The sequence below is a fragment of the Vulpes vulpes genome, chromosome 1, assembly GCF_048418805.1.
Source record: "Vulpes vulpes isolate BD-2025 chromosome 1, VulVul3, whole genome shotgun sequence".
Lineage (NCBI taxonomy): Eukaryota > Metazoa > Chordata > Mammalia > Carnivora > Canidae > Vulpes > Vulpes vulpes.
Genome location: NC_132780.1, coordinates 197,180,570 through 197,203,537, shown reverse-complemented (window position 1 = coordinate 197,203,537; position 22,968 = coordinate 197,180,570). Strand labels below are relative to the sequence as shown.

Here is a 22,968-nt window from a genome sequence, read left to right as displayed (position 1 = left end):
GTCCCTGGCCTCCCGACATTAATGCCTGTGCTTGCACTGCAGGCTGACGTGTTCTCCATTTCTCTGGATAACGGCACCGTGGTCCTGGACGTAAAGGGCATCAAGGTGCAGTCGGCAGACAAGCAGTACAATGATGGGCTGTCCCACCTGGTCATTACCTCTGTCTCACCCGCAAGGTACAGCTCCTCGCCTCACCTCACTTCCTCCCACCAGCCGGCTCTGTTTGGAAGGCACGACCCTGCTACACGACCACGACAAGTAGTAGGCCACGCTATTGCTTTTCCAGTGTTTAAAAAAAAAAAAAATGATAGAGGAAATACCTTACATTCTTTTAAAAAGAAGTTCCTATTAATTTTAATTTTAATTTTAATTTTAATTTTAATTTTAATTTTAATTAATAGCAACTTCTTTTTAAGATCAAGACATGCCAAATGAATCACTGTATAATTGCTTAACAGGAATAGAAAGGGTTTTTTTCCAATAAAACCACAAACCTTCTTGAGGGAAGTGCCTCCATGTCGTACTTACTGCGTGGAGTGCGGTGTTTGGCACCTAGGAGGAGACCCGCACACATGGTTTCATTTAGATTTTAATGAAGCAATTGAGAGCTCTACATTTCTGGCCATATTTTAACAGCTCTAACTTTAATTTTTTTAAATAGGTGATACCGAATTTCTTTTTTATTGAGAAGAAAGCTTTCTGGAATAAGAATTAAATCTCTGTTGCAGGCAGCGTCTGTGGAGCCCTCCTGTTACAAAACAAACACGTTAATAGGCCTTTCTAGACTCCATTTCCAATTACACTCAAAACCAGTCAATGTGCTTTACAACAAAAACAGGCTCCCCAAATGTGATTAAATAATCACCATGAATTATGTTGTTTTTTACACACACACACACACAAATGCTGGTAACTAAACATCTGAGCTTCTTGCTTTTAGGGGTTTGGGGAGTCTTTTCCGCATATCAAAATATTCGCCTGTTTTATCCTGGACTTCATGAAGAGTCTGGCAAATTACTATCTTTTCAACACCAAATTGTCACCGTTTCAGTTCCATGAGAAAACCTGCAGCCTAGAATGGAACTGCAGGTAAAATGGTAGCAGTGTGGTGTGTAAAGAAGCTCTTTTCCTTTGCAGATATGAACTGATAGTAGATAAAAGCAGACTTGGGAGTAAGAACCCGACCAAAGGGAAAGGAGAACAGACCCAAGCAGGTGAAAAGAAGTTTTACTTTGGCGGCTCCCCCATCAGTCCCCAGTATGCTAACTTCACTGGCTGTATAAGTAATGCCTACTTCACCAGGTATGATATTTTTATTATTCATAAGTCTGCATGATCGGCTAAAAAAAAATCAAGTCCATAATGAAAATATTTATTTCCATATAAATATTGAGAACTACGAAACGTATGAGAAGCAATAGAGGGTGGTCGTTAAAAGTTTGCACGTGCTGGAGCAACTAGACATACTTGGGTTTGCCTGTAGGTTTCTTGCCTTTGAATTTGTCTGCCCCTAAAAATAAATAAGTAAATAAATAAATTTGTCTGCCCTTGGCTAAGTCAGCCTTTGTTTCTTCTCTGCCAAAATGCAGAGGATAATAGTGCCTGCCCCCTCGTTACGACGATTGGATGAGAAAATGTGCGTAAGGCACCTGGCATACAGTGGCTATGGGTATCAGGGACCTTATCTCTGTCCTTATCATTCATGGTGGAGCAGAGCAACGTACCCAAACCCTTGTGAGAGGGTGAAGGGAGTCTTATTAATTTGATGCATCACTTCAAACAAAGCCATTACTCCGGGTCCTTCACGAAGACAGGAAGGGCTCCCTGGGTACAAGAACAAAGCGGGGGAGAAACTTAATGCACGACACAGAGGTGGCACCAATCATCCAGAGCGTGGGGAGGGCGAAGATGTTCATCTGTCAGGATGTGCTGGTGCCGGGCAAAATTATCCACGGATTGTTCAAGGGTCGTGACAAGGGCTCAGATGAAGGTAGTGGTTGATAGGTAAAGACCCATCACCCGCACACACGCACACACATCTCAGTTGCCAAATTCTTTCACTTCCGTGGTTTCCATCATGTAGTTCTGAACAACATCCTAAGGGGTCTCCCCCCCCCCCTGTTGTTGCATAGGTTGGATAGAGATGTGGAGGTCGAAGATTTCCAGCGGTATTCGGAGAAGGTCCACACCTCTCTTTATGAGTGTCCCATCGAGTCTTCGCCGTTGTTCCTTCTCTACAAAAAAGGGAAAAATTCCTCAAAGCCTAAAGCAAGCCAGAATAAGAAGGTAAACGATGACGCCGTGCCAGATTCCCCGCCGCCCTCGTAGCCGTGCTCTCCACGCTAGACGCTGTGCTTTAGGCGACCGACTTCAGTTTGCGACTGTGTGTGCACACGGAGGGGGGATCCTGGTAGCCTCTGACCTGCTGCTTTGTCAGCTTTGATCTGTGGAGCTTTGCTCCCAGAGAAACCGTTTGAATCAGCTTTTACTCTGCACGACCCACTGCTGTTCATTGCAGTCGCTAAAACTGCTCCATCCCTAACCATTTGTGCCCATGACGCGTGGTATCTGGTACTGTATTGTCATTCCCAGTATCATTTGCTTTTGTGTAAGATCTCAGGCTTCCGTCACCCTCATGGAAGCTACTAGAGTTTCTTTTCTTTTTTTTTCTTTATAAATTTATTTTTTATTTGTGTTCAATTTGCCAACATATAGAATAACACCCAGTGCTCATCCCGTCAAGTGCCCCCCTCAGTGCCTGTCACCCAGTCACCCCCACCCCCCGCCCACCTCCCCTTCTACCACCACCCCCAGTTCGTTTCCCAGAGTTAGGAGTCTCTCATGTTCTGTCTCCCTTTCTGATATTTCCCACCCATTTTTTCTCCTTTCCCCTTTATTCCCTTTCACTATTTTTTATATTCCCCAAATGAATGAGACCATATAATGTTTGTCCTTCTCCAATTGGCTTATTTCACTCACCATCATACCCTCCAGTTCCATCCACGTCGAAGCAAATTGTGGGTATTTGTCATTTCTAATGGCTGAGGAATATTCCATTGTATACATAGACCACAGCTTCTTTATCCATCATCTTTCGATGGACACCGAGGCTCCTTCCACAGTTTGGCTATTGTGGACATTGCTGCTAGAAACATCGGGGTGCAGGTGTCCTGGTGTTTCCCTGCATCTGTATCTTTGGGGTAAATCCCCAGCAGTGCAATCGCTGGGTCGTAGGGCAGGTCTATTTTTAACTCTTTGAGGAACCTCCACACAGTTTTCCAGAGTGGCTGCACCAGGTCACATTCCCACCAACAGTGCAGGAGGGTTCCCCTTTCTCCGCATCCTCTCCAACATTTGTGGTTTCCTGCCTTGTTAATTTTCCCCATTCTCACTGGGGTGAGGTGAGATCCGATAAAGGGCTAGTTTCCAAGATCTTTTTTTTTTTTTTAATTTTTATTTATTTATGATAGTCACAGAGAGAGAGAGAGGCAGAGACATAGGCAGAGGGAGAAGCAGGCTCCATGCACCGGGAGCCTGATGTGGGACTCGATCCCGGGTCTCCAGGATCGCGCCCTGGGCCAAAGACAAGCGCCAAACCGCTGCGCCACCCAGGGATCCCTAGTTTCCAAGATCTATAAAGAACTTCTTAAACTCAACACCAAAGAAACAAACAATCCAATCATGAAATGGGCAAAAGATGTGAACAGAAATCTCACAGAGGAAGACATAGACGTGGCCAACACACACACATGAGAAAATGCTCCGCGTCACTGGCCATCAGGGAAATACAAATCAAAAGCTACTAGAGTTTCTGATCTACACACACACCCCCACCCCCCCCACCCCCCCCACCCCCCCCCCCCCCGTTTCCCCTCCTTCGTTGACCTTCACTCCAAGGGCTCACAGGCAGGGTTGATCTGGGGCATGGACTAGGGCTGCGATATTGAGGCCGCGCTGAATTGCACTCCTGTGAACAGACACACGTTTCATCGCGGTTTTAATCGCATCTCCTGGGCCGTGAGGGCGGCTGGGCATCTTCAGAGGAAGGCCCGATCTGCCTCCAAGGCGGCTTGTGAACCACCAGCGAGAGGGAGCGATCCCCCCAGCTTCTGGCCTCCCCGGCCCTCCTCTCTGGAGCGCTTCCCTGTGTATTTCAGCTTAGAGGGACCCCGTTTGAGGACCTCCTTGCAACCCCTCTGTTCGCACTTATCAGTGTTAGCGGAATTAATTTTATCTCCGTGTAATCTAAATCTAGGGTTTTTCAGGATCCTTTTCTGAATGTCACGTGATTCAGGCAGAAAGATTTAAGTGATTCAGGCGGCGAGATCACTGCATGTGACTTTTATGAAGGCTTTTCCTAGAGGATGTTATAAAGGATTTTTTCGGAGGAGACTCTGAAATTATGGTAAAATCTTACTGTCAGCTTCTCATATTGATGCTAAAAGGTTTAACCTGAAGTTTTTCAGCTGAGACTTGAGCGCAGGTCAGTGGATCACTCGCAGCTGGTTAATGTCAGAGGCTGAGGAGGAAGATGCACCCACGGCACACACTTTACCCCTTTATTTTTTTTTCACTTTACCCCTTTAAATGAAGACAGTTTTCTATTTGAAGCTGTCTATCAAACGTAGTTTCCTAACAAATATTCATACTGTCAAGGGTGCAGTCAACAGCCCTTGGAACTATTAACACAAACTTTTCGATATTATAGGAAATCTCTTAGCCCTTCTTGTAAAAAAAAGTCTTCGAAATTCAACGTCATAATAACAGAATCACTATGGATTTCACTTATATTTCTTGGCAATTAGAATGTCAAATGTTTGCTAATCTTCTCTCGTATTTACCCTTGTATCAATAGCTTCTTAAAGAGCTACCCAGGAAAATGTGTGGCCTCTGTTTTCAATTTTTATCGAGGCTGATTCAAAGCAATTTGGGCTTATAATCGTTTCCTTTCACAGTGGTTTCCTAATACTCCATTTTATGGGTAGATTATATTTTATTTAACTATTAAGAGACTTTCAGTGCTTTCCAGTTTCCTCCCTTCCTGGGTGAAGATCATTGTACGTTAATCTTTGATTGCATTGCTGAATAAATCTTTACAAAATATTCCTAGAGGTAGACTTACTGGGTTCAAGGCAAACTACTTGCCAAAAAAGGAACACTGATATAGTCCCCGATGAGTACATCAGAATACCTGTCTTACCACCTATGTTCCAACCTGAAATTTCTTCATAATTTTTACGTTTCTAAATTTAAATGAGAACATAGTTTCTCATGTGATGTTTAGTGTGATAATGAAAATGTTACGTGTTATAATAGACATCATTCTGGAGTACCCAGCCAAGCACTCCCTTTTCTGAGAGTTGATTCCCTACACACAGGGTAAGCCACATATTTTAGGCAGGTGACCTCATCCACCTGGTTATAGATATTTGGACCAGGGTAGATCATGTGAACTAAGCTGGGCTATGAGATTCCCTGCCTTAGAAACTGAGAACCCAAAGACACGAGTCTAGTCTGGTCATCAAACGGAAAACATGTAAACCTAAGAGCTCTGCATTAATCGTGCACGGAGAAAGCAAGCTGCTTTGTAAGAAAGCGGAAAAGGGGATCCCTGGGTGGCGCAGCGGTTTAGCGCCTGTCTTTGGCCCGGGGCGTGATCCTGGAGACCCGGGATCAAATCCCACGTCGGGCTTCCGGTGCATGGAGCCTGCTTCTCCCTCCGCCTGTGTCTCTGCCCCTCTCTCTCTCTCTGTGTGACTATCATGAATAAATAAAAATTTAAAAAAAAATTTAAGAAAGAGGAAAAGGCAGAAAGCTCTCCTGCAGGGAAAGAAAAATGAAAGCAAACAGTCTGAGAAAAACAGAGCTGAGATACCAAAAACATTTGGAAAAGGAGTGCCTTGATTCTTCCTAGCTTTCCAATTCCTGATTCTTGCCCCTAGCAGCGCCCCACTATATTATCTTAACATCCCCTGGACCGCATAAGATACTCCCATATCCTTATAACACACGGCCCTCTTGTGCTTAAGCAGCTCAACTAGTTTGGCTCTTATGTGAAACAGAAGAAACGTACTGAATTGAAACAGATGCTCAGAGAAAAAAATTACAGTGGGAAATTCAGAGTCTGGTGAGGTTCAGAAACCCACGCACACAGCTACTCTAGCAGAGTAAACGGAGTTTCTGTGTTATATGGGACTCATTACATGATAACTCATTTATTATTATTATTATTATTATTATTATTATTATTATTATTGATATTCAGGGCTTATATCCACAGAGAGTTTAGAGTGTTTGGTCACCATATGGAAATATACCAATACCAGAATCTCTCCCCTCCTGCAGCAGACAGGAGACAGATCCCAGCCTACGGATTCCCACATGGAAGCAGAGAAAGGCAGGGCCGCTCCAGCAGCCCTGAGCTTCGCTGACCCCCGTGGTCGGTCCGCGTTGCTCTCGTCCCCTGGCAAAGCGGATACGCTGACTGAGAAACAGTGAGATCCTCTCCATGGCAAGGGGAAGGAGGAGGAGCCCCCCTCGAGTTGGGGATGGTCCTCAACCCCTCAGCCAATCTCTCATCCCCACCCTCCTGCAAAACAAAACCTCATCCTCCTAGCAAGTCATCTAAGGTCATTTCTGTCCGGCGACAGCCTGTCTTCCAATTTGCTATTTAACTGCCTGTTTTTCCAAATCAATTTTCATTTCCTTAAGAAAAAAAAAAAAATACCACAACTATTTCTCCCTCACCTTTCTCCCCCCCCACCACACATGGCCCGTGGGGGGCATGCAGAAATACTCATTTCCTTCCACATCATTTCTGCCTATTAGGTATTCAGTAAACATTTGCTTGGATAAATGAATGTTTAGATGATCAGACTTATTTGCATTTAGTTTAACATTGCTTCCAAAATTAACACTAGATAACCACTAAATGTTAGCCTGTAGTCTCACAGCTCTAAATTTTAAAATCAGCAGTGCAATTTTAGGAGCGCAAAGTAATTTTTAAGTGTTGTTCTATGTCCCGTCACATAGAAGCTTACTAGCTATCTTATCACCAAAAATATTCTTAAATATTTTGAAGACGTTACTCAGTATGTTAACTTTTGTGTGTTGAAGAAATATTGTTGTCTAAGATAGGAGGGTTTTATCGACGGATTCCCTCAAGGTTATTTTATTTGTCAATATTTCCATTTTTCACCATTGGCTAAGATGTGCATTTAATTGAAATGATAGAGCGGTTATGTCTGCGGCTTCAGGTTAGCTCTGCTTTACTATCACAGACTAGAATTTTGGATTTGTTAAGATACTGCGTTGTTGTCATGTATTGTTCTTAGTGCTACAAAGCTCCTGCTGTCGTTTGCCTAAGGAAAGAGAGGGCCCTAATATTTTGTGAATGGAAAATGCGCAAATAATGAACACTTTCACTATATTTTACTTTTATTGATTACTGATAAAGAAATCACAAATGAACTTCCGCTACTAGTATGTCAGGTTCATCCCTTACTATGATTTATTTCCTATTCTTACAGGGAGAGAAAAGTAAAGATGCACCTTCCGGGGACCCTGCAGGCCTCAAGTTCCCAGAGGGGAATGCTCCAAGAGATGCTTACTGCCACCTTTCCAACAGTCCTAGGGCCATAGAGCACGCCTATCAGTACGGAGGGACCGCCAACAGCCGCCAGGAGTTTGAACACCTAAAAAGAGATTTTGGTGAAAAGTAAAGTAACACGCTATCCTTCCAGAAACTTTATGCCGTGGCTGGACTTCATCCTTATCCTCTATCTGCCATCGTTTTCCTATGATCTTTCCTCTCTGTACCACTTAATCCTATTATTTTATTACCAGAATAAGTGCTACATGGTGCAGGATCCTTCCTTTCCGATACATTACGTCCTCTGTGACTTTCTTCCCCAAAGTAAGAGGGATAAAACCGCATTCTCCTAGGAGTTTGCTGCATTCATCAAAAAGGAAAGCCAATCAAAGAAAGGCACATGGGACACATTTCATATGACTTGTCATCGAACCTTGGCATTACCTTCCTTCTCCCATATAAATTGCTTTCATATCTAGAATGGGGGTGCCTCTGAACTGCTGGAAGGTTAATAAGGAAAGACACTGAAGATCCCAAACCCACTTCCATGTCTGCCAGTGCTCCAGCTGTCCGTAAAGCCCAGCCCCTCTTCCCAGTATTCCACAAATCTCCAGGTTACTTGGCACTTTTGAGGATTTCTTTTTATAGTGTGAGCACCCAAATATTCTTATATTGGTCTCATATCTTTCAAACATTCATAGAGGCGGTGCATTCAGTAAGTAACCTCTAACGCCTTTGAATTTGCTATTTGCCTAATGGGCAGTATCATTATTTTGTATTCATTAGGAAGAATTTAGAATTAAATCAAACTGGAAATCAGCCTAATAAATGTATCTTATCTATAGGGCCTGGAGCTAAATGTCTAGAAGGTTTTGTTTAATTCCTACACATTCTGGTGGCTCTTTTTAACCTGTGATATCCACGGATTAATTTTTCCTGGGAAAGACAGGAATACTGAATTTGTAGTTTAGATAGCACACAAATCATACTTTCTCTATGCCGATTTCTATATGCACATTAATTACTGACTAGTATGTTATCCCCATGAACAAACTAAATGCAACCCTATTTTCAAGGCAAGACACGTTACGTGAAACAATGCTTCCTTGAATGTGGAAGGTAGCCCTGCTGTATAAAGAAGTAGGGAAAGATTTAGATTTTTGAGTTAGTCGCCCTTTCCCAATATTCATTAATCACACTAAGGTATAATTAGAAGGGATGCTGCTTGGGATTCATGGAATGGCTACTCATCTTTCCTTACACTGTGTTGCTGTGGGAAACTAGAGACCACCTTGAGTCTCATTTTACAGATAGTAAGTTTTTTCTTTTCATTTACCAGATCTCAGTTCTCCATTCGTCTGAAAACTCGCTCCTCCCATGGGATGATTTTCTATGTCTCCGATCAAGAAGAGAATGACTTCATGACTCTATTCTTAGCCCACGGCCGCTTGGTTTTCATGTTTAATGTTGGCCACAAGAAACTAAAGATTAGAAGCCAAGAGAAATACAATGATGGAGTGTGGCATGATGTGAGTTGAAGGCAGAGGAATATTATTACCGGCAAATATTCATCGTTGTCAAATGAACTGACATTAATGCCCACTTTTGGTCTCTCTCGAAATACCCATTTTAAAACTCAGAGCTCAATTTTGAAATTTTTTTTTAATTCCTTATAAAAAAAATCTTGAAGCATATTATTTAAAAAGAGATACAGGCTGAGTGTAATTTTTTTTAGCGTACTTAATTTTCACCAAAGGACCAATGGCAAACCTAACCTGAAGTTTGATTTTCAACAATTTTCTGCTTGTTTTCCCACTGCCTGGAAGTCTCTAAATTTCAGCAGCAATTGCTGAGTGTCTTTTATAGGCTAAGCTATGGAAGATACAAAGTGAAAAGTAAATCTGTTAGGAAGATAAGATACCGTAGGGAGAATATCTAAATATCGAAGCAAATCAGTGTTATGCAATGAAAACAGTAAGAAGTGTAAGGTGCATTACGATCAATTACCATAAATGTAGGAGACGGAGAAACCAAGTGGGTGGGCCAGCTGGTAAGAGCTTCATTGACGACTCTACTAAATACATACAAGCTATAGTCAGAAATTAAGCCTGTAGCTTTAAGTCAAGCTTTAAAGGAAAAAAAACAAACCCTTGACTTTCAGAGAAAAGACCAGGTTTTTTTAAAGAATTTCTGCAGATTTCCCACAGTCCTACAGTAGCAAAGTTAGAAGAGGAGGCAACTGAGCCTTCCCCCAAATCTTGGGATGCACCTGACAGGTGCTGTTGTCCTTCTCTCCATCCAGGTGATATTTATTCGGGAGAAGAGCAGCGGCCGACTGATCATTGATGGCCTTCGAGTCCTAGAAGAGAGTCTTCCTCCTACTGGAGCTGCCTGGAACATCAAGGGTCCTATTTATTTGGGAGGTGTAGCTCCTGGAAGGGCTGTGAAAAATGTCCAGGTAGGCCTGGCATGACCAGGGAGAGCCATTGTCCCCTAGAGCCGGAGGATTATTTAATCCAGGGCCTTGCTTTACTATCAGCAGGTTGGCAAGAATAGAACCATAGTTTCCCTGGATATAGGCTATCAAAGTGCGTATTGTCCCAGAAGAAGTCTATCTGCCCTCTGGTGTTGCAAAATCAGGAGGGATCTTCTGATTCTAAGGTAGAGGTGAGACGAAACAGTTTCAGAAGTCTAAGCTGTCGTGGGAAGTTATATCTCAAGCAGATGCTTATTTGTTCAGCAAGGACCCATGCTTTTAGTGCAAAAAAGAAAGAAAGAAAGAAAGAAAGAAAGAAAGAAAGAAAGAAAGAAAGAAAGAAAGAAAGAAAGAAAAGAAGGAAGGAAAGAAGGAAAAGAGGAAGGAAGGAAGGAAGTCGCTCCATTATATATTATTGAGTCACAAAAAACTTTGGGGCCATTCTGTAGCCTACGATTTCATTTTTGTTTCCTACACACACACAAACACACACACAATTTGTAAATGTGCAAGGAAGTGTGGTTACCCCTGCGGGGGGAGAGGCAGGGGGATACAGTAAGAAATACATATTATTTTTGTGCTTTAAAAGTTAATAATATCAAAAAAAAGTTAATAATATCGCACCTTTACAAAAATATTTAGCAATAATGGAAATGTGTCAAAGGACTAAATCTTTCTTAACCTATAGATTTGACCTCAGCACGAAAAAAAATCGATGCATTTCTAAGATTTGCTAATCTAAGGCAAAAAAGCAGGGGGGCCATGTTATACTTAGATTTTAGGCAAGTGGTCCCAATTTCATGACAACCCCTTTAAAAGAAAGATTTGCAAAGCAGTGTGATCTCAGTCGTCCAAAGTGGCCCAAGTGCCACGTCCTGGGGTGTGATAAATGCTCAACCACAAGATGAGGTAATGAAGCCAGAAATGCAAGCTTTCTGCTGTCCAGCTAACCACGGGAGGTTGAACGGCTAAGACCTCCGCTAGCCCTCGTCAGCTTTGGATGATTTGGGGCCAGCTGTCATTCTTGAAGGGAGACAAACTAACGGTAGTTCTCATATTTAATTTCAAAACCACAGCTGCGACTTACTTGTCATCGTGTGTGTAGAAACCTTCATAGCTAGTGACTGCAGCCTGACATTATCGAATAGAAAAATCCCAGCTTCAAAGGACTAAAGAAGCAACTACCTGGAAAATGACTGACCCCCCCCCCCCCCCCCCAGACAGCTAGATAAGTAAGACCGGGGACTGCTTCGTCCCTCCCAGAACAAATCCCTTCGTTTTGTTTCCCTTCGGTGCGCACCTGGGGGTGTTGAGAAACTGGATTCCAAGACGTGTCTTCTTCCCTCAGATAAACTCGGTCTACAGCTTCAGTGGCTGCCTCGGCAATCTTCAGCTCAACGGGGCCTCCATCACCTCCGCTTCTCAGACGTTTAGCGTGACGCCTTGCTTTGAGGGTCCGATGGAAACAGGGACATACTTTTCAACAGAAGGAGGCTACGTGGTTCTAGGTAACAGTGCGCAGAGCGTGGAATGCTTCCTTCCCGGGGGACGGTGGCTGGCAGGGGGGTCGGGCTCGGGAGCAGACCCACTCAGCCCTAGGAATAGGCCTCTTCCCACGGGGATCGCCTTTGTCCCCTGCCTTTGTCCCCAAGCAGCCGGGCGTGCCCATCCCTGCGTGCGTTCCCTGACCAGAGCTGCTCCACAGCTGCCAAGCCCTCTGCCGTGGACCCTCGTGGCTCTCCTAGGACGTCCTGTGCTGCTCTGTGGTCTTATGTGTGTCAGCTCTTGGCCACCTTGCTCTTTCTCTGCTCCCTCTTAGCATGACCCCCTGACCCTGCCAAAGGAAGGCCCACTTCTTCCCTCCGCTCTGCAACCCCAGCCTTCAGAAATTATATTTCTGGATTTTTATTCCCCTTAACTCTGACTCTCTCATTCATTCAACCGAGTGTTTCTTGTGTGCCTCTGGCAGGCCCCTCCCTATGCCAAGTGACGGAACATAATGGTTCCAAAAATAAATACTTGTAGTCCTAGCAGACGGCACCCAATCCCCACCCAAGCCACTGCAGCTCTACAGAGCAAGCGGCAGGTATGAGGAAGGCACCCCAACACCCCCTGAATGAAGGCATGACCGCCTCGCGTCCAACACAACACCAGAGGTCGTGTTTCCTCTCTCTGCCTGGCTCATGACCTAACTTTCCTTTCTCCTCCTTCGCCCACAATGAAGCACCTGCACTCACATTTCTCAGCCTGTCACTGGATTTCAGTGGTGAGAACTCGCAGGCTCGGGCAGCCTGAAATGCAGAGCGACCCGCACCGTGCATGCTCTCCGTAAACATTAACTAAGAGCGGGGAAAAAATTAAAAAGTGACTTGTAAGGACACATGTCCAGTGAGTATTACGAAGATGCCCGGGTTTGCAGGGCGTGTGTTGGAGTGAGCCCGGCTCTTCTAGTGAGCTTTCACCCTCGGCCCTCGGCCCGGCCGTCGCAGCTCCGCTTCCCTTTCCTCCGGGCCGCTCTGCGGCTCTGGCACCAGTTCCTTTATTAAGACTTATTTTAGGGGCGCCCGGGGGGCTCAGTCGGTAAGCATCTGCCTGCAGCTTGGGTCCCCATCCCGGGGTCCTGAGACGGAGCCCTGATGGCCTCCCTGCTCCGCCAGGCCTCTGCTCCTCCCTCTGCCCTCCCTCCCGCTCTCTCTCTCTCTCTCAAGTAAATAAATAAATACCCCTGCTCAGTGGCTGCAGAATAAAGCCCACCTTCCCTACGTGAGCACAGCACGGCCCCTTCCCCCGTGGCTCCCAGCGAGCGTCCCCGCAGGCCTGGCCCCACTGGCCTCCGCAGCCCCTCCCGGTGTCCCGGCCTCTGCACCCCTGTTCACGCCGCTCCCCGCGCCCACGTGGCCCTTTCCCCCTCCTCACTTGGGCCATGTTAGGTGGTCCTGCGGGTTGGGACCAGTTTCTCCTCCGCCGAGCTCCCGGCCCCGGGGTGGGTGCTCATGGTCTCACACCCCCCACTGAGCTTGGCACGGTGGCTTTGACGTGGGAAATGGCACTTTTGCTGCTTACCTAGTGAGAGACCCATCGAGGTTTCAAAAACAGAGGTAGCAACACGTCTACGCGGTCACACGGCGGCTACAAACTGCAGGCTGCTGCCCTGAAGACCTGATTTCCTCTCCGCAGATGAGTCCTTCAATATCGGACTGAAGTTTGAGATTGCCTTCGAAGTGCGGCCCCGGAGCAGTTCGGGGACCCTCGTTCACGGCCACAGCGTCAACGGGGAGTACCTGAATGTTCACATGAAGAAGGGCCAGGTAGGGCCTTAAACACTGGTTAACTGTCTTCTTCTCTGACCTCGAATTCTAGATCGAAGCAGGACCGTTTCACAGAGCCCTTCGGCCAGTCTTTCGCAGCTGGGGGGGAGAATAGTGGGGAAGCCGTACAGGAAATCTAAATGCAGGCGGTCCTTGGATTCGGATCCATATGTTGGGAATTGATTTGATTAGAGCAAAGAGCCGTGGAAACATGGCAAAGCTAAAAAAAAAAAAAAAAAAAAAAAAAAAAAGTCAACTGTAACAAAGGAATTAAAAGGCTTTAATAAAAGCATCGGAAGGAAACCTCTTTACAAGTGAGAGCAGCAGACATGCCCGGCTGCACCAGAACGAACAGCAGCCAAGCCCCTGTCTATGTCCGTGGGCCAGACGTGTATGTATCGATGTGCACGGACGCGTATTGGTGTATATTTACAAATATATTGTTTTCGATTGTGAGAAATCAAAAAGTTATTATGGTTCCACGCTACTTTCATCCTTAAAAGGCATGACTAAGGAACATCCATGAGGGTGTCCAACCAAATATTAAGGAAGCGGCAGCAGATTTGCGTTACCGTCTCCGACTTCATAGAACTGATTTTTTTTTTAAGAATTTATTTATTCATGAGAGACACAGAGAGAGAGAGAGAGAGGCAGAGACACAGGCAGAGGGAGACGCAGGCTCCATGCAGGAGCCCAAAGCGGGACTCAATCTCGGGTCTCCAGGGTCACACCCCAGGCTGAAGGCAGTGCTAAACCACTGGGCCCCCCCGCACCCCCACCCGGCTGCCCCAAAGAACTGATTTTTATGGGAGCTCCGGTCCTCTTGAGCCATGTGATGGCCAAGCGCTTGCGAGGGCACAGCTCCAAACCAGCAGTGAGGCCCTCGGTGGCTCGGTGGGGAGGGCTTCACAGGTGCGTAGACGGGGGCCCCGGGCTGGGCGCCCAGTCTGGCTGCACGTCCCTGCTCCCCAGCGACACCTGCACCTGCTCGGACGGCAGTGGTAAGGATCACAGGAACTCACGCCTCCCCCCCGGCCCTGTCGCTGCTCCCCCGGCCACTCCATCCTCTTGGGCCTCCCCCACCATCTGCCCCCCACCACCTACCGAAGACTGACCCCGTGTTCACCCGGCAAAGCTAACCGGCCCGCAGGGGTGGACGCGGTGCCTCTCCATGGTCCGTTCAAGAAGTCTGCCTTTTGTCACTGTGAGGACGAGGGCAAGTGTGTAACATACGTGTCTTTGGCAGGTCGTAGTGAAGGTCAACAACGGCATCAGGGACTTTTCCACCTCCGTGACGCCCAAGCAGAGTCTCTGCGACGGCAGGTGGCACAGAATTACAGGTGAGAGGCACGGAGTGTCCCGGGCTCGCTCTATAGCGGGGGCCCACGTCCCCGCCGCGTGGGATGACCGTCCTGGAAGAGCTCGGACTGTAACTTGCATGATAAGATAGAGGGTGGGCAACGGCCCAAAGGTGGGCAAGGAAGGAGAATCAGATGTTACTGTATGTATCATCAAACCCACATGTGGTTTGAAAATTTGAGTACTCTCAAAATAATCTTTTTTTTTTCCTGCCAAAATATTCCCAGGAAGAAAAAAAAAATAGTCCTAGGGAAGTTTGTTTTTTTTTTTAATGCATAATTCATGAAGAAAAAAATAGAGTATCCTAAATATTGTCCCTTGCAAAGGAAAATGTTACAGTGATCGCTTAGACGTTGACGTTTTCAATGATACAGAAGAAAGTGTGAGGTTTGTTCCGGAATACATAAAAGCCACTACGGTTACAAGTTAGTCTCTTTCACGGGAAAAGCCATCGCTCCGGTGCCATTTATGACCAGACTTTTCCTTCTGTTTCAGTTATTAGAGATTCAAATGTGGTTCAGTTGGATGTAGACTCTGAAGTGAACCATGTGGTTGGACCCCTGAATCCAAAACCGGTTGATCACAGGGAGCCGGTGTTTGTTGGGGGTGTTCCAGGTAAGGGTCACTTGAAAAGGGACACGTTTCCAAATCCAAGAAATGGGTACGATCTCATAACCGTTCTTGGGGTACGAAGGGCTGAGCTGCGGGTTCTCGTGATTCCCCTGACAACTCAAGGGGCTCTTATATACAGGGTTCTCTCCTAGGCGGTTAAGACTCCTTACCCAAGGGTCAAAACCCAAGTAACCCGGAAGCACCATGCTTCAGCCCCCGGCCTGGTGGACATTACTCACCCTCCCCTTTATGCATCCTCGCGTCCGCCTAGGGACACACACTGCATTTCCTCTCTGACACAGAGCACCCTCATGTACTGACACTGCTCTAGGATCTGAGAATCCGGAGGGCTGAAGGTTCGCTGGGAATCACTCCCCTTCCTCACCGGGGAGGGAATACACTCTTCTCCCCCGTCCAAGGTTGGCCCCAGTGGTGCACGCAGCTGTAGACCTTGGGTTGTTCTGTTCCTACGTAGGGCCAGGCCCCAACAGTGCATCCCAGCTGCCACCCTGCAAACCTCACCAGTCACATCGCTGCTGTCCTCTGCCGAGAAAAGTGTATAATCCAGGGTGGTGACAGGAGGAAACGGATGGACCCCCACGCCCCACCCCACCCCACCAAGCATTTTATTATTTTTTTTTAAAGATTTTCTTTATTTATTCATGAGAAACACAGAGAGAGGCAGGGACACAGGCAGAGGGAGAAGCAGGCTCCCTGCGGGGAGCCCGACACGGGACTCGATCCCGGGTCTCCAGGATCATGCCCTGGGCCGAAGCCAGGTGCTAAACTGCTGAGCACCCCCAGGGACCCCCCCCCACCAATAGTTTTAAATCTCCAGAGCAAGAACCGTGACCTATGTTGAAAATGTTTGTTATGTGCACATTTCACTAACTTGGAAAAACAGAATGTTGAAGCAAGAGAAAGAGAAAGAGAAAGAGAGAGGGAGGGAGACAGACAGAAGGAGAAAACCAAATTTTTACATCTGGAATTTGGTGGTGATTTTAAGGAAAAACTTAACATGATGGTTCCTTGTGTCCTACCTGGATTATTTTAGACTGACCCATGTAAAGGCAAGTAATAATTTAAGAGTGTGTGAAAAAAAAAGAGAGAGGAGAGAGAGAAAGCGTGGATCAAATTAAGCACGTGACCGTGGGTGCTCAGAAGATAGTGGCAACTAAGCCTTCCTCTGTATTTTTCAAATGCTCGTATGGACAGTAACTCGCTGGTGAAGTGTCTGAGACCTTCATCATCTTCACGTCCACTGTCCACACGCACCTCCGTTCCCCATCCTGTCCTCCTGGCTCCCAGCCTCAGTGCTGAGAGGGTTTCTGGCAAAGGCCCCCGCCGAACCTCCTGCAGCTGGGGTGTGCACGACGTGTCCATCACTTCCCATATTTCTGTACGCTGCTTTCTTCCTGGACACCACGGCGCCATCTAAGATCTTTCACAGGTTCCCAAGAGCTTGCGAGGTGGGGTTCAGCGAGGCCCCTGACCCTCCGGCCCCTCCACACCCCTGCCTCTGGGCCCCCCACACTCTCTGCAGTTCCCCGCGTGCTTCCACGCTGCCCCCCTGGGGCCCCCGGCCTTTACGCAGCACACAGGGCCACAGTTTCTGGAAAATGTCCTTGCTCCCCTCCCTTGGTACCTCTGTGAGCAAGAACTTCTCCGACTCCCCTCCCGGGTTGACTCCTTCCTGACCCCTCAGACTCAGCCCAGCCCTCTCCTGACACGTGCGATGCCCTGTCTCCCCACCTGCTGGGTCTGTGCCACCCTCCGGTGACACCTGCCGCAGGATGTTGAGGTTGAAATAGTACACTCATTGCTGCCAGGCGACACGACTCCCCTTGACACGAAGCCAGCAACTCCGGTCTGTTAGGCGCTGAGACAGGGATGGGACGGGAGTGGCCCTCCTCCCGGGGGCTCACCGGAGGTGGCTCTCTTCTTTGCATCAAACACACGTTTGTCACTTGATTTTCGTGTCTTTGCAGAGTCTGGTCCCAGCACGACGCGCTGCCGTCGTGTCTCCCACCACAAGAGTTGCTAAGCTGCGCACACTGGGTGGGCGAGGGGTCCCTGAAGCCACACTCAGCCTGCCTGAGACCCGCTTTCGGGAACAGCAGGTCATAGCTAATGAGTAGCACATGGGCCCCGGGGGCTGGGGCAGCTCACCGCCAGCCCACCGCCCCCTTATGGCTTCGGGTGCCATCCAGGAACCTGCCAGCGAGCCTGGGACAAAAGCAATTATGGCTTAAGCTGAGTGTCATTAATCACACCATTCAGGGCTGTTCGACATTAATCCCACTAAAATCACATCAGAAACTGAGGCATGAAAAGAAGAGTAACGAAAGGCAATTGGGCATAAATAAACCTCCGAGAGGCACCCAACTCCCTTGGAAGCCCGACCAGTTCTCCTGTGTCACGCAGAACCCTGATGATATTATTTCTGTCAACGGCACGTTAATTTAATGAGCTATGTGCCCTGAAAGTCAATCTGACTGTAGAATGTAAAAATCAAAATCGGAAATTAAAAAAGGGTTCCAGATAACGTGGGTCCACAAACACACCGATCTGACCGTTCCTCTACTGAAAAGCCTGCATTAGTCTGCGGTGAAGCCGGGCTCCCAACCTGAGGAAGGTTCGCTCTTAAAATCATGGGTTGACTTTTTTTTTTTTTAAGATTTTATTTATTTATTCATGAGAGACACAGAGAGAGAGAGAGAGGCAGAGACACAGACAGAGGAGAAGCAGGCTCCATGCCGGAAGCCTGATGTGGGACTCGATCCCGGGACTCCGGGATCACACCCTGGGCTGAAGGCAGGCGCCAAACCGCTGAACCACCCAGGGATCCCCATCATGGATTGACTTTTATTAATCGGTTACTTAGGGTTCTGGGGCATCTACCGTCACTACCTAGAATAAGTCGTGTGGTGCGTTGAGAAGACCGTAATAATTCTAGATGAACTACTTCCCCTCAACGACGTTCCCTGCGAACCACAGGATGGTGCACTTGAACAGAAGCCAAAGCCATGCTCTAAAACTAGTTTCCAAAATGAGCAGAAGAAATAGATGCTCCTGCCCCTGCCCTCTTTCCCGTTCACTCATTTTTATTCTGATGGTGAAGTGCGCGGAGCGGCCTTGCCGAATATATACAGTCTTGCTAACGTAGAGACAGAGAGAAGTCCCCTGCAGCCCCTTCCAAATCTTAAAACATCATAATTATCATTCCGAAGATGAAATGCTATTTCCCTGATTTATTTTCAGTACACAGTCTCCATCTACGCTGCTTAGAAAACTTATTACAGCTGCGTGATGGTATTTAATTCGCTGTCCTGTTTTATGTTCCTTCCCGAGTTAGGGATCTCGGAGGGTTTTCCGTCCTTTATCGGCTACTGCTCACATAGCTGTTTGTACGTAATAATAAGCTTTGACTAAATGGATTTTATTTCCAGGATGTTTCCAAGCCCTCTAAGTTGCTTTAAATTATATTGCTTCTATCATCCGACTCGTTTAATTGTATCTGGACAATTAACAAGCATAAGGCTTCTTCTAGATCTCTAATGAAGGTGAGGGGAGAAGGTTCCCTGGCATACTCCGGGCACCTGTGCCCACACAGACCAGACCGGTGATCATTAGCCTATTTATGGTTCTTAAACCCAGAGCTCGGAAGACATTAGAAGTCAGGTTACGTGAATTCATTATTTCCTCATTATATGGGGTGAGCTTGGCAAAAATGTGGAGGCTTAAGGTTGAAAGGTAATGATACAGATTAAACAGAAAGAGGAGCATTAACTGAGTCTAAAAATAGTAGAGAAGCTAAAATTTCTTCCTCTTTCCTGCGTCCATCACACACAACAAGTGAGACCAGGACGAAATTAGCCCTAAGAGGCAGAAGCATAGGGGGATCCTGAGGATGCACTCCCCAGGCTCCCTGCATGAGGGGCGGTTCGGCCCTGGAAGCCGCTGCGCTGCGTTCAGAAAAATGATCACGGGAAACGTGGCCAAGCGGGAAAATCACCACTTGTTCCCATTACTTCAAAAGCAGACAAAGGAAAATAAATAAATAAATAAATAAATAAATAAAACAAAAGCAGATAAAGTTCCTGAAAAAAATGAGTAAATTATCACTCTATTCCATCTTTTGACACGTAAATCTTGATGGCCTGAGCGGTTGCTCGCATGTACTTTTTGCCAGAGTAACGTGGGGGCCCTGGAGGGGCGCCTCTGCAATCCCTGTTTCCATTTCTTTCTTCTTTTTTTCCAGAGTCTCTGCTGACCCCACGCCTGGCCCCCGGCCGGCCCTTCACTGGCTGCATCCGTCACTTTGTGATTGACGGGCGCCCGGTGAGCTTCAGCAAGGCGGCCCTGGTCAGCGGCGCCGTGAGCATCAACTCCTGCCCGGCAGCCTGAGCCCGCAGAGCCGCTTGTGCAAAGGTCCTAGGAGCGCTGCCCGTGCAAAGGTCCTGGGAGCACTGCCCGGGAGGCGAAGCCAGCCGGGATGGGCAGCTTTTCCTCGCTGCCGGAGCTGTCATCTGGTTGAGCAGGACTTAGGTGCATCATCAGGGACTGGCGGTTTATTATTTCTCATGTGGATTCTTACCTCGGATCCCAAATCTCTGCAGTGAACAACACCCGAAGGAGCGTTACGCTTACTTGCATTGTATTATTTCCTGCTGGTGAAATTACCGTTCCTGTTTCTAATAAACTAGAAGGGATTCTAAATAAACACTGGCACACATTTCTAAGTACAGCTAGATTCTCGGATTCACCTTTCTTTCAGGGACTGTGCTTTGCATTGAATACACCAAAATATCCAAGGTATACTTTTCTGTATCCCGAAAACGTTTTACTAATCTACATACAATCTAAAGTTAGATGGCAGGTTTGCTCTTAGCACTTTTGTTTGAGTGATCAGTATAACACGACTATTTTAGGCTTATAGCAGTTATAAGGTTTAATAAAGCAGATTTCTAATGAATTATTAGAAAAATGGAAGCATCCATTTTTTTCTAGAGAAGGAAAAAAGGAGTTAAACCACTTTTTCCCCCTTCTTACTTCAAAAGAAAAATAAAACAGCATAAGGGGACGCTCCTTTAAGATATTATTCCTGTGTGTTCTATAGAAATCATGGAGGACAATTATAGCTAAGAAAGTAGGACATAATCATAAAATTTTATTTAAAAGTATAAAAGTCCCCAAAAAGTACACCACAGCCAGCATAATTTTATGATTTTGTTAGGTGACTATGTTCATAAAGTCTAGAAAAAATAGGCTTGAGTAGCTGCTATGTCGTTAAAATACAGAAACTGAAATAGGAGATTGTACGTGAAAAGATAATCAACATTATAGACAGACTGAGAGAAAATAGGCCCTCACATCAGTAGGATTAGGGATATGTAAAAGGAATGACTTTGGGGGCAAGGAAGGGGGCATAAAATATTTTGAGGAATTATTAAGGGAATAAAATAATGTCTGACCTGGGGGGGAGATATATGTAAAGTATTTCATAAGACACATAAACATATATCTACGTCCATTCCCCGGCTACCCTCCTGTCTCAGGTGCATTAATAATAAAGTTGAAGATATCAATGGTAATAGCTGGTATCAATTCCTAGAGGAGCGACTGCACGCGGCCTCCGTGATAAGCTAACGTTGGTTTGATCATCTCCCAGGAGGTGGCATTCGCAGGTGAGAAACCTGAGACTCAGACAAGTTAGGTGTACATTGTCAGCTGTCATTCGGCTGGACCAAAGAGCCAGGCCTCTGGCAGCCCAGTGACCCCCTGGCCTCCTGCCCCCGGAGAACTGTCTCCCGCCGTCAGCTGTTCCCTAAAGCTGGAGTCACGTACCCAAAGGCCTGCAGAGTTGGGAGAGTTATCATAAAGGAGTAAAGCGGGGGCTGGGGGTGTCTGACTGACAAAACCAAGAGGGCACCTGCCAGACTGTATCTGGAAAGCCAGCAGGTGGCTCAACTCACCTGACTCTCCCCATGAAAGAACACAGGTCTTCAAGGACCCAGAATTGCCAACAGAGGCTGAAATCTGGGGGGTTTGGAACAGCCTGATTTTTCGGTTGGTAACTAATGAAGGCGGCAGCAGCCACCGGACCAGGTTGACCAAACAGAACCTTCTGAGAGCCATGTGTGACGTCTAGACTAAAAACTCTACACCCAATGTCTAGAGCCTTGACAAGTCCAGATTGAGCCAGTGAGCAAAACACCCCACACACCCGCATCGCATTCCCTCCATCAGACCCAGGCGGGAAGAAGTGGTTCTGATACAACCCACCATTTTCTTTTCCAAAAGATTTTCCAGGAGCATCTCAGGGGGGGCACCTACTTCCTCATTCTCATGGTAGCAGTAAGTAGACAAGCCGTAGACCAAGTCGGGGGCACGGTTGGCCACCTGGATGAGGCCAGCTCGGTTTTTAAGCTTCTGGGCACCAGGGGACATCGTTCCCAGAAGACACTGCTGGGGGCAAAGTGGGCAGGCCGAGGGGCTGGGGGCAGGTGAGCCTGCGGAAGGAAGGCCTGCTCCCCGCTGCCACAGCTGGGTGGGCCGCACGCTCTGGCCAGCAGGCAGCAGCCACGGGCCCCCCGGGAGCTCCTGAGGTGCACCGGGCCCTGGGTGCATCTCAGCAGCTGAATCGGCCCCGTCAACACGGTGTGTTTTAAAATGATCATGTCTAAGGGTGACGCTTAATGAGCGGGTGTTCGCCTGGAGGAAGGTTGTGCAAGCACGGCGCCCCCCAACCTGTTTGTATCCCCTTTACGGAAGGCCCATATCTAGCCATGACAGCAATGTGGGAAGGCATTTTAGAAGACTAAAGAATTCACACTGGTTAAAAAAAAAAAATTTTTTTTTAACTTAACTGGTTTGTCTTTTTAATAATAAATTATGTCTTTATGACCTTATGTCTCTATTCTCATTCCTGATATCAGTAGGTTGTGTGTGTGTGGGGGGGTGTTCCTGATAATTCTGTTTAGAGGCTTATCAGTTTTATTGACTTTTTAAAAGTACCAGCTTTTGGTTGCATTGATTCTTCTCTCTTATTTGTTTTTATTTTATTGATATCTGGTCTTTATTATTTCTTCCTCGCTGCCTCTTTTGGGTTTAGTTTGCCCATCTTTTCAGTTTTCTTAGGGTGAAAGCTTAGATCGTTCGCTTGAGACGCTTCTTCTTTTCCAATGAAAGAATTTAATGTATTCTAAGCACTAGTCATCTGAACCCCATCTATTTTGATATATTGTGTTTCCATTTTCATTCAGCTCAAAATACTCTAATTTCTCCCGTCATTTCTTCTTTATTCATGGGTTATTTGAAAACCTGTCATGTAGTATCCCAATATTTGGAGATTCTCCAGATATTTTTCTGACTTAATTCTAGTGGAATACGTTTGCGTATCTTGCCCATTTTTCAACTTGTTGAGACTTGTTCTGTTGCCTATAACATGGTGTTATGACTGGTGAGTTTCCCAAGTGTGCTCGAAGAGAATACCCAGTCTCTGCCATAGTATCGTTCTTTTACCAGTTGTTGAAAGGGGTTGAAATCTCCAGCTATAATATGTGGAGTTGTTTCTTTTCAATTTCATCAGTTTTTGAATCGTATACTTTGAAGCTCTGCAT

At 46.6% G+C, this 22,968-nt stretch overlaps 1 protein-coding gene across 6 annotated transcripts in view; it reads left to right on the top strand.

The window, feature by feature from the left end:
- The window catches only part of LAMA4 (laminin subunit alpha 4), a 147,244-nt gene extending 127,151 nt beyond the window's left edge, over positions 1-20,093 (top strand). For all 6 annotated transcript variants that reach the window (XM_072739283.1, XM_072739276.1, XM_072739289.1 and 3 more), the window contains 11 exons: positions 43-176; positions 1,138-1,302; positions 2,133-2,286; positions 7,530-7,717; positions 8,931-9,120; positions 9,894-10,049; positions 11,416-11,575; positions 13,245-13,375; positions 14,622-14,715; positions 15,230-15,349; positions 19,608-20,093. In XM_072739283.1, coding sequence (XP_072595384.1) covers positions 43-176; positions 1,138-1,302; positions 2,133-2,286; positions 7,530-7,717; positions 8,931-9,120; positions 9,894-10,049; positions 11,416-11,575; positions 13,245-13,375; positions 14,622-14,715; positions 15,230-15,349; positions 19,608-19,753 — 1,638 coding nt within the window. In that variant the 3' untranslated portion in view covers positions 19,754-20,093. The remainder of the gene's footprint in view (positions 1-42; positions 177-1,137; positions 1,303-2,132; positions 2,287-7,529; positions 7,718-8,930; positions 9,121-9,893; positions 10,050-11,415; positions 11,576-13,244; positions 13,376-14,621; positions 14,716-15,229; positions 15,350-19,607) is intronic.
- Positions 20,094-22,968: the final 2,875 nt, after the last annotated feature.